This window comes from Clytia hemisphaerica, unplaced genomic scaffold (genome assembly GCF_902728285.1).
Source record: "Clytia hemisphaerica strain Z4C2 unplaced genomic scaffold, Clytia hemisphaerica genome assembly, whole genome shotgun sequence".
NCBI lineage: Eukaryota > Metazoa > Cnidaria > Hydrozoa > Leptothecata > Clytiidae > Clytia > Clytia hemisphaerica.
In genome coordinates this window covers 2,504,402-2,516,552 of record NW_027103551.1, presented here as the reverse complement: position 1 = coordinate 2,516,552, position 12,151 = coordinate 2,504,402, and the positions used below count along the sequence as shown (strand labels likewise).

The window sequence follows — 12,151 nt, the reverse complement described above, 5'->3', positions numbered from 1 at the left end:
GACAAGTGCCACGTGTTGACACTAGGGAAATTCTGGAACATTCAACATGCACATCCTTACGAGATCGCTGGCTCTATCCTAGAACATGTTGATCAAGAGAAGGATCTTGGAGTGATTATTGATAGTGAATTGAATTTCGAAGAACACATCTACACTAAGATCAAGAAGGCTAACTCGATCGTTGGATTGATTAACAGAAGCTTCGACTTCCTTTCTCCCGAGATGCTCCAACACTTTTCATTGCATTTGTGAGACCTCACCTTGAGTACGTGCAAGCTGTTTGGTCTCCACGGCCACAAGACTTGTCGGTGGTTATAGAAACCATTCATATGAAGAACGTTTACAAGTCATGAACCTACCCGCAACCTCAAGATCCGGCGTAAAATCGGGGACATGGTGGAAGTGGAAGTATATAAACATCTTAATGTCTATAATAAATCTTTCCTATGTCAGAAACTCGTTCTTCGAAATCGACCTCAACGTAAGCACAATCTCGAATTAAAGAGGAATTTCGCTGAAGACGGCATTAGAGGATACCAAACGAATTCACTTTACTATAGGAGCATTGATACTTGGAACGGTTTGGCAACCAATGTTGTAAATGCACCGTCCGTAGGGAAATTCAAACTAGAATTGACAAACGCATGGAATAATAAGATCTATAAATTGTAAAGATGTAAGATTGTTTCATAGAGGTCAATAGACCTGAGAAATACACTTCTATAAATTAAAAAATTAAAATTAAAATTAAATTAAAGATTAAAAAAATTAAATTAAATATAGCAAAAGTTTGGAAATGATTTGGAATAGTTAGAATGATTCTTCTCAGCATTTTCTTTGAGATATCAATGAATAAGCTAACATAAATGTAACATATTTTTTTTCTAAAAATGTGAATTACTTTTTACAAAGAATAAAATGCGAATCTTAAAACATTCATTAGGAAAAGTGTCCAGGTAGAATCAATAACAGAGAGTTACAGATACTAAACCAGTCAAAAGACATGCAACTATATTTATTTCAACCAATTTGAAATATAAATGAAACAGTAGAACCAAACAGCATAAAAAATGCTATGAGCCAAAAACATAACGAGCAGGAACCAAAAATTGACAGGTAACAACGTACTTAGGAGTTTTTCCAACGGTTTAACCCCGGGGGGGGGGGGGTACTAGGGTTGGTGAATGAGGGGTATGTGCGGACGGGACCTCCGAAAACCGACCCTTAGAGAGACCAAATTTTAGTGAAAAAGTGACCCTTAGAGAGACATTTTCGAAAAATTTTCTCTGATTTTCAAAATTTTCCTACCCTTAGTGAGACTTTTTTGTAATTTTTTCTCTCAAAATCAAATTTTTTTTCTAAAAATCGTGATTTTTCCCACCCTTAGAGAGACTACTTTGAAATTTCCTGATTTTTGTAACCCTTAGAGAGACTTTGAAAGGTGAAAAACCCGACCCTTACCGTCCGCACATACCCAGCACCTATTTTTGCCTAAGTACCCCCCCCCCGGGGGTTTAACAAAGGATATCGTGATCCAAAATTGTTTACATTAGATGGATTTACCAGTAATCTAGAAGCTGTAACAGCGTCGTGTAAAGGATGGAAGATGATAGGACATAACGTGGTAATAGTATCAGTAACGAGGCAATATTGATGAGCAGGACGCAGGTATTAACAGGAAATAGCGTACATTCAGGACTTTTTCCAACGGCATGATAAGGGATCTCGTGGACAAAATTGTTTACATTAAAAAGATATGCCAGTTATCTTTCAGTTGTAACAGCAATATCGTGTAGAAGGATGGAAAATCATGACGTAACGTGGTAATAGTAGCGGTAACGAGGTAATATTGCGTTGTCAAGGTAAACGAATCCTAATTCATAAAAAGCTTAAAGGGAAAATAAGAAACATGAAATTAGATGATATGACGGTCATCGAAAAAATGCTCTGTTCGCGTCGCAACGGGTGTTAAAAATGCATGCGGGCGGACGGGCGGTAAAAAACATTCCCGGGCTTTTTTAATCACGCCAGGAGCGGGTGGTAACGCGAGCAAAACAATTTTTCGATGGTCGTCAGAGCAATTGAGAAAAAAGCTATACTTTAAAAGAACAAATTGCTTTTCCCAGATTTTTTTCCGCATCACCGCACCGGAAAATCTGCGGAAAATTTGATGCGGCGCGGGTGGGTGACGCGAATAAAACAATTTTTCAATGACCGCCTATATGGTAAGTGTACTGAAATTTCCTCAAAAATAGTTCACAAAAGTTTCTTCAATCTTTGATAATAATTTCCCAAATAGTGCCTGGTAAGTATCAACAAGAACACAGGTTAAACATAAAAGATTAATAAAACCAAGTCTTATAAAAGTACACAAAGAAAAAAATATTTGTACTTCATAACACAGGATCTTTAAGCATTCTTGTTGGGAGTAGAGTATGTTGAATGACGATTGTCGAATAAATTTAGTTACAGTGGAATTTCGTTGCCAATTCAACCACCAACAATAATCACTTTTGTCCATATTCAATCATTGTTCTACTATCATCATTTTAATCATTGTTCATTATTGGGGACAAACTGTTTGGGTCGAAAAATGAATCCATCTCCTGAATGTCAGACAGGAGACAGATTCTATAATTTGACTGTCAGCAAATTCACTGATTTATATCTCAATTTTTTGAAAAAAGTGAATGCAATTCGACTGCTGGACTATTGCCAGGACAGCTTTTGAAAATCAAGATGGCCTAACTCATCGAAAATGTGCATAGAATTACCTGCGTTTGAAAACTTAATCCACAAATTAACGCACAACAGAAAAAAGACAAATAACCCCGAAGGGAAAAATAACAAAAAAACGTCCGCCGCGCATTTAGCGAAAGCTACTTGCTAGTTTGGTAAGCTATAAACGTTGCCGGATAATTACGGAACACTAATTAACCGGAAGACCGATTACAAAACACAAACGCAAAAATCGAGATTCCTGTCCAATATCCTTGCGTGAAGCTATGTAAGCCACCCTACGTCGCAAGCTCGCTACGGGCGGCAATAAGATTTTATCAAAAATCAGAAAGTTTCAAATCGTTTCTGATTTTTTTCTCTGAGGTATTTGCTAAAGAACAGCAGCGTGCGGGGTACAGGTAGATTCTACGTCCCATGGGGCTAATTTAATAGGGTTAAAGAAAAAAAACAACAACACCGTTTTAATTGTTCCGCAATCTTCTTCCCCGTGGAACTAGATTTAAGGGAGATTTTCTCAGATTTGTGCCACCAATTATTTGAAAACTTTCAACTAATCGATGCAATCCCTGTGACGCTATCTATGAAAGTCGAATTTCGCCTCGAAAATTGAATTCGAGAGAATAAACTGTATATGCTATAGTTTCAGTACGGAGAATTTGACTAAGCAAATGTAAAGTGGGAAACGTTATAAATTAATTATACCACTCAATTGATTGATTTATTTATACCATAAAGCTCCCTTACATAAACCTAATCATTCACGAAATAATTTTGAATACAATTTTTACAATAAACCATAAATCATTTACAAAAATTTCTGAATATTTTGATTTATTTACTGATTCTGAAAAATATTTGAATGAATTTATGCAAAAATACTTTGACTACATCTAAAACCTGCTAATTTTGAATTTTTGTACATAAAATCGGAGTTAAGAAAATATTATTAACATCTAAAAGAAGAGCAAGATTTATAGTTTTAAATTAATTGTCCGATGAGCTTTGTTGCTTTTCGAGATACTTCGACTTGTGATGGTGTTTCAATATTTTACGACTAGCGTGAAAACTAGAGAATCTGATTCACCTTGTCGCCAGAATCTTTAAATAATCGTAGTTGAATAATGTTTTTAGTTCTTTCAAGTTTGAAAACTACAAAGTGTCGTAAAAACTTGTGCTTTAGGTTCTAAATCTGTCTCAAAAATATCATCGTTGAAAAGATATTTCCAACGAGAATAATCAAACGGATAAAGTTGATAATTAAAAGGAAAACACGGTAGTAGGTTTTGGCTCAATTTAACTCCCCCCCGTGTCTAAAAGGTTTATATAACACCCCTTCTAACAGACCCACTGTGACCCCTTCCCACTGGAAAGACCGACCAAAATATCGTCCCCGGTGGAAAATTATCCTCCAATTTTTATCCCAACTGAAAAAATAAAACAGTCCTCACTGCAAAATATTATGCTATTTTTCTCATCCTCGCTGAATTTTCTGACTTGAAAACAAAAGGATTGAAATCCCCAGCCATAAAAAATATGGGAATAACAATCCCCATCGAGTTTCAGTCCGTTATTTTTATCCCCACTGGCTGAAAAATCTGTGAGAAGGGGGTGTTATATACACCCGTTAAAAAATGGGATTAAACTAGGAAACTTTGGACCCCATTCGAACACATAATATTCATCTGTCAGTGTTAAAAGCCTTTAAAGGAAATCCAGTAGGAGCTATATGAAAAAAATCTGTTCCATAGACTAATACCCAAGTAATACTTCTCTCCTTCACCGCTTTCTCTAACTCTTATCAAAATTTTGGACCGGTACACCAAAAAGAAGGTTTATACTTAAAATAGAAAATCTAAAAAGCAAAATAAATCAAATACGCAAATGATGGAAGGTCAATTTGATGAGCCATATAGCTCTTCTTACTCAGCAAACAATAATTCAGGCGGCGCTGCACCAGTCGACCCGCTGCCACCAAGTGGTTCCGCTTCTAACAACGGAAGCAATGGCGATGGAATAGTGAGAGGACCAGCATTTGATATTCAGAATTTGAATAATCCAACTGGATTGCTTTCGTTTGTCAATGTGGTAAGGGTATCTTTTAACACATTTGCAATGTTAGCTCTTTAAACTCATTCAATAATGGGCTTTTCCATCTGTTGAGAATATCCATTTTCGAGCTCAATAGCCCCTTGTATGTCTTGCTTAAAAATATAAACCCCCTGGATATCCGACCTGAAAAAGTGGATATAGAAGGGTTTAGGATAGCCATGCATTTTGTCATGTACCCTTTATAAGAGCCTCCCCCCCCAGCGTTAACTCTCATCACGATATCACACAATTTTTTGTCTTCAATCACGATCACGAAAATTCAGCAAAAAATGGCTAATCACGCATCCCTTTTAAAAATTATCTTTAATCACGCATCACGGCTCAAAAACTTTTCAAATACGATTACGTTTTGGCCTCTCATCACGCAATCACAAAAATTCCAAATCATGTAATCACGCTACAAAAAAGTCCCTATCACGTCATCACGCAAACCACTTGGAGTTTTATAACAAATTCGAACCCAGTCCCTTTAGTTAGTTTTTTCATAATATTGATAGCGCTCAAGAATGGTTTGATGTATCATACCCCTTTTCAATCAAAAAGTGGCGCATGAGGCTCTAGGTACAAGATTGGGATTGTAAAGCTCTCATCTTATATTGATGATAACGTTTGTGTTATATCAAATATGCTGGTTAGAAGTACAGATTTATACAACCCGAAGAGCTAGATGTCGTGCTTTGGCTGAAAAGTGTACCGTGGTTCGGTAGGAAAACCTACCGAGATCACATGACATTACAATAGAATTTCAGCGCTTGACCAATCAAAAGTTTCGGATTTTTGAAAACGATAGCAACTATTTTCTTGCGATATTCATCTTTTTTTTTGCTTGAAAAAGCTTAAATCACGACATCTAAAGTCTGTCTCAAAATAATTTGCAGCTGGAGACAAAAATGGCTGTAACTTTTGATAGAATTCGAATCAAGTTGCGATTTTGTACTCGTTAAAAAAATATTCGTGAGTGGAATATTATTAAGTAAAGAATTTGAGGAAAAAAAGGAAAATGAAAATGAAAAATGAAGAAGAAAAAAATCAATTTCTTGTAGAAATGTGTTATAATTACCATTTTCACAGGAGTGATTCTTCAATCTTAGATCATCATCACTGTCAAAAAAATTTTCAAAAATATTCATTCAATCAAAAGATATCAAACAAAGTTTATTGCTGGTTGACTCTAAACACTATAAAGTAGTAAAAAACGACAAAAAAAGCAGCCTTTTGTCGATATCTTTTTGGATATTTTTATCGTATTTTACCCGTCGTTGAATACACAACTTATAAATGTCATCAATGCTTTTTAAAATTAGTCAGTGATAGAGAATCATAACATAAAGTCTGTCTATTATTTCAGGCCAGTCTCACTAGAAAATCTACAAAATAAGTAGATGTATAAATTTTCTTAATTCTACGTCTGTAGAATTACGGCACTCTTTAATATCGACATATAATGTAGAATATAGAATTCAACTGATTTTGTAGATATTCTAGAACGATTTCACTTTGTGCGCGCTCGAGACTCGAGCTCCAAACCCCTGACCCAAGAACTTTTGTAGGGACGAGTAAACAGTCTAACTGACGAGTTAGACTAACTGTCTAGATCGCTATTTATCCGGTATTACGCGATCCACAGCCCCGACCGTTAAGTGACTCCACCCCAGATTATTTCGATTCAATTAAAGTAACATTTTCATAATTAAAAGTTTAGTAATTACTGTTATACATTTGGGGATCATGTAAAAGATTTCTTTTGAAAGAAACTCATTTCAATAACACTTGGAGGTTTCTGGGGAATTCGTAAATAGTAAACTGCATACTGATACAGTCTGCTTGACATTAATATGGTAATACTTGCTCTTCATCTTTGATTCTTTCTACAGTGATTAGAATTGACACATGCGCGATAAAATTTCCATTATTGGTCTTTCTGACACTCAGGGTAGACATCTAGCCCTTCGGGCTTGACAGAAAGTGTAAGATATTCTGAAATGAAATGAAATGAAATGAAATATAAAAATGTTTTCGTTTTATAGATCGTACTTTTCCTTGCTTCATGCATAATGGGCGGATGGCGTGGGGAGGTATTTGGTCCACTATGGATGTTGACATTTAACGATGGCTCTACATTTTTCTTGGTGTCAACTTTGATCCCATTCTTTTTATTGATCGCGCTCATTTTGCTTATGGTCTTTGGATTCAAAGAATATTTTCGCCCGTCATTATTTGCATTGGTCGTAAGTATCATATGAAAGGTAACATGTATTGAGAAATGCCTTGGCCAATTGATTTCAAAGCTCCGAAGGGGCTAGATCTGAAACTCCAGGATGGGAAATGAAGCATGGGGCCATCCACATAGTACGTACGCACTAAGGGGGAGGGGTCTTCTCAATAGCGTATGCTTGCGTACAGGGGGAGGGGAGGGTTCAAAGGAAAATGTACGTACGCAGAGAAAAAACTTTCATAGCCCTTTTTTGCTTGTTTTTTTTTCGACTTTTCATGTTTGAAATAAAGGTTCGGATCAAATTATTTGAATTCGAGATTTTCTTCAACCGAGGGGTGAATGAAAAAGTACGTACTTACCAGAGGGGGTATAGCTATTTGCGTACACTTGCGTATATGGGGAGGGGGTACTCGATTTTCGACATTTTAGTGCGTACGTACAATTTTTTATCATCATTTAATTAACTTGGGAATTCAAAAACTCTTTTCTATTGTTTTTTGCAAAAGAGTGTTCAACCATAAAAACCTGATTACTGCAGTGACGTAGATAAAAATCATGTACTAAAAACACGAATCCTGAAATAGGATTAATGGCACCTTACAAAACCAACACTCTCCAGTCATGTAGTGAAGAGTACCTAGAATGGCTAAAAAGTCAGTTTTAGCTTTATACTGGATGAAATTTAAACATGGAAAGATATTTTGCCGATAATTTTTCAGTCTAAATCAAAGCCGTTTGTACGGGAATAATTAATCTACCTAGACTATATGCTAAAGTCTAAGACAGAACACTGACTAAGAAATATGCCCTTTTCAGCCGGTAGAGTTTGCCAGTCTGCTTCTTCGAAGCTCTACCGCCGATTTTTTCCATCTACCAGTTATAACGGCTATAATTATTTCCCGCCTTCACTATCACTGAACCGGGTGATAACACCTTCTAAAATCTGCCCCGTGAAGATCGAATCCGAGAGTGTCGACGGTATCCCTTTTGTAACAAGTCTAATAAAATGTTGATTGCAATAGCTGTCTTTTTATCTCTTTAGATATTTGTGAATTGTGCTTTTTGGGGTTTTTTGTTGTTAATTTCATCTGGTCTGGTGATGGGGAAATCAAATTATTTACCTTGCGACCATTGGTATTGCTCGCATTTACTGGCTGCCGGTGTAAGTACCTTTTCACTTAGATATCTCAGTAGAAATAGCCGTTATTATCAGATCTCTTAATACACGTACAATCGTGGTCAAAACTGGTGCCCGATGACCCTTTTCCACCGGTAAGTCCCCCCTCTCCCCCTAAAATCAATGTTGGAGTTGAATTTTTGCACGTTCACAAGACTCACTAGTCTGAATCGCAGATATACTTCCTTTACAAATTCATCATCATAAGCACTCGCCAGCTAAAAAAGGTTGTTCGCTGAAATTCGGCGAAAAGCGGCATATTCTGGGAAAGAGGATCTACCGAGTATTAAGCAGCCTCTATAAGAAACTTTTTCCTTTTCAGGATGAGCAGAAGCCTAAAGACTCACCATCAACAAAGATATTGGGGGAGGGGGTGGACAAACAGTTTTAAACTAGGAAATTCTTTTCAAATCGAAGAAAAGAAATCAATGAAAGAAGAGAAGGACACACGGCAATCTTTTGAATAGTTCTCTATTGGGCTTTTCCAGAAAGTAGTCCGTACCCCCCCCCCTGTTGAGAATATAGGATATCCAGGGGGGTTAACGATTTTTGTTCAAAATTGGATATCCAAGGGGGTTAAATATCTACAAGAGAGCGGATATCAAGGGGGGTAAAGCATCTTTATAAGAGAGGATATCTAGGGGGTTGAACATATTTTTAAGAGTTGATATCCAGGGGGTCTTAACTAATAAAGTAGGATATCAAGGGTGTTCGATACTTCGAAAAATTAATATACTCAACAGTGGGGGTAAATTTTTCTAGAAAAGCCCATTTTAGCTGACTAGAAGTTAAGGATTTGACCTTCTTTTCTTACCAATTTTCAGGCATTTGGATTTCTTGGTGTCGTACTGTTTATCGTGGAAGGTGTTTTTAATTTCCTTATTTGGAGACGTGAAAGATGAGAAGAATTGTCTTGGTTGATTCTATGGTTACAGTAAACTCATTCCCAATCCTTTTGCTATAAAACTAATTGACAAGATTGATATGATGTTTAGGAATTTTCAAGAGTTTTGTTTATATTTTGTAGATTTTTTACCATTTTTTGGTTTTTGACTGCTACAATCCTGGCCAAAAGGAGAGAGTTTTCACAAGCTCTTTCTTGATTTGGTTGGTCGTTAACCAGTAATACAACAATTTTATTGCTTTTTCTAAAGAATGCGTCATTTTTATTACTTCAAATTACCAATTACTGAAGTATCTTATAAAAACTCCAGAACATCCCGGCCAAAAGTAAATGGAATTCCACCTATTCTACTGTTTTTATGGCTTCTCTCCCCTTTCCTATCTCTAAAATGTTGATGAGTCAAGATGAGTTGGACTGAAACCGTTGGGAACTTGTGAATTCATACCAAACAGTGAGGAATTCCCTTACTTTTGGCCAGTATTGTAGATGTTTTTAGAGATGCTCTGGGGTTCCAAAAAAAATTCAACGACCGTAAGACACTCTATTTCAGTTTTTCTTTCAAAACAGCGTGAACTTTTTCCATATAATAGACATATCATTTGTTAGCCTCAATATCTATGCTGCTGTCATGGATCAGCCCTGTCAGATGGTACAAAATGCCTTAAACTCAAAAAATATAAGAAAAACCTTAAAAAATCTGCCATTTTGATTATGTCGTAAAAAAAAGGTAGAAAAATTGTAATAACTGAAAGTTGGATAAACTAAACTTTTCGAATCAAATTTGGACTAACGGTATAAACAAATGAGTCGCATGATGATTTTCCATCCCACTTATTCTAATTCCTCGTCATTTGGGGGATTCGGTACCTAATAAATATTTTTGGCCGGATTCATTCTTACAATTATACATAAAAATTGCTAGATCCTTCAATCATGGACAAAATATCTGAGACAAAGGTGATTTCCCGGCGAAATTTTAAAACACCGCACAAATAATTTTAAGCGCCTTAAATGAAAAGTAGAGTCTTAACTTAGACTGGCACGCCAGTCGGGCTGGAACGGTATCACGCGGGAAAAGTGAGCGTAGGAGTTAGGTAAGCGTAGTAAGAAAATTTGTCGGCGGCAAGGGCTGAAAGCTGTTAATCAGCAGCCTCTCACCAACTTTTGCTCGTTCTCCTACGCAGCTCCTATTCTAGGAAACGCCCGCCGCCTTCATGTTCCCGCCCTCTGACATGATTAATTAACAGACTAGTTTGCTAGTCTAAGTCTTAACTCTGAGTTTTAACATGAGACTTAACACTTAGGACCTTAGGATCTCAGGATTCAAAAGCTCAAATTTGCTCGAATTAATATGGCATAGAATATAGCCTAAAAGCCACCAAACCCCTTTAAAATCGAAATATTCAATGAAAGAATGTGGAAGTGCTAAAATAGCAATTCTTGCCCAAACTTTAAATTGTGAAAAACGTTCAAATACACTAAAATGTCAATATATTTCGACCATGATTGTAGTTTGCAGAGTTGAGTGGCCCTGGTTTGTACCTCAGTTTGCACAATGCACGCATTGTAATTCTAATAATTTGATTAAAACTTTTGTAATTTTTGTATATAGAATAGAAAAAAAAAATTCAGCAGTATGCTCTACACGTTTTTTATATGAACATCTTTTATAAGAATTATAGTCGATGTCCAAAATATTATAAGAGCATGTTAAAAACATTTTGAGGCTTTGTGGACTCTAAAGCACCCGATTCCTTAGGAAAATTGCCAAAAATACTGGTGAAAATAAAAACATGTTAAAAATATTCTTAGGCTTAAAACTCAAGAATTCAAAAACATCCGACTATATAAGAACAAAAGGCTTTGATGGCGGCCAAAATATCAAGAATATGTTAGAATCATTTTTTTAAGGCTTGGCAGACACTCAATTTCTGGAATATTGCATATAAATACTTACTTACAAAATGGTGCAAATGAGAATATTGTAAGATCATTTTTAGGCGTAAAATTCAAAACGTGAAAAACAAGTCGAAATCTTCAAACAATTTTAATGTTCTTATAAAAATACGTGAAATAAAACCCCGGTGATAATTATCATTCTAATAATCTTGCGGTTACTTTATTAAAAACACCGCTTAGTCTGCTGTACCACATCTAATGCGGTTTTTACAAGAGTCGACGAAAAGTAGTTTCTGTCATCATTAATTGTGGTAGGCATTACATTGGATTTCCAAATATAAATAACACGTACAAAAGCGTCTGGTTAAAAGTTCCTCCCGAGATCCAGAAATAGGTGATGATAGATAGAGTCGATGTTTTACACGGATAGCCCATTATTTTTTTCATAAAAACAAGCTATATAAGAACCATGTAAGAACATACATAAGGCTTCGATGGCCAAAATGTTAAGAACATTTTAAGATTGCCCTGGGGACTCTAAAATACCCAATTTCTTAGGAAAATTAATAAAAATGCCCAAAAAATGGTGAAAATAAGAACATGTTAAGAATATTTTTAGGCTTAAAACTCAAAAAGTTAAGAACATTTGAAGGCTTCAAAAATTTGGGTTCTTCTGATAAAAAAACGTGTAGTCTACTAGACTTTTAGACACTTTTTCGATTGTTTTTGCAAGATTCAAGGCCAGCCTATTCGACTATCTATGGACTGAACGAAACATCGGAAGGATTAGAGATTCGAACCACGAACTCCTGGTTTAAAGCGTAGACACTTGATCATTCGGGTTATCAACCATCGACTTCAATTTGCGTCGACTTCGCTTACCGTCTTCCTCAATATAAACTCGCTGTTGTAAGCATTGGGTACTTAACAGACATAATTTTTTCATAAATTCACACAATTTAGATAAAACACTGAAATCTAAAATTTGAAAAATTGTCATTTTTGGTCATTCTTGGTCAATTTCTGTCATTTTAATTACGTCATCATCATTTTTGACATTTTTTGAATTTTCTGATTCTTTAGTAGCCATATATTTAAAACTTTTTTT

The 12,151-nt window shown here is 35.8% G+C and overlaps 1 protein-coding gene across 1 annotated transcript; it reads left to right on the top strand.

Moving 5' to 3' along the window:
- The first annotated feature begins 4,465 nt into the window (after positions 1-4,465).
- Positions 4,466-9,311, top strand: LOC136800262 (uncharacterized). Its single transcript, XM_067056883.1, has 4 exons — positions 4,466-4,824; positions 6,876-7,076; positions 8,106-8,225; positions 9,065-9,311. Exons 1-4 carry the CDS (start codon positions 4,621-4,623, stop codon positions 9,140-9,142), a joined length of 603 nt encoding a protein of 200 aa, XP_066912984.1. The 5' UTR covers positions 4,466-4,620; the 3' UTR covers positions 9,143-9,311.
- Positions 9,312-12,151: the final 2,840 nt, after the last annotated feature.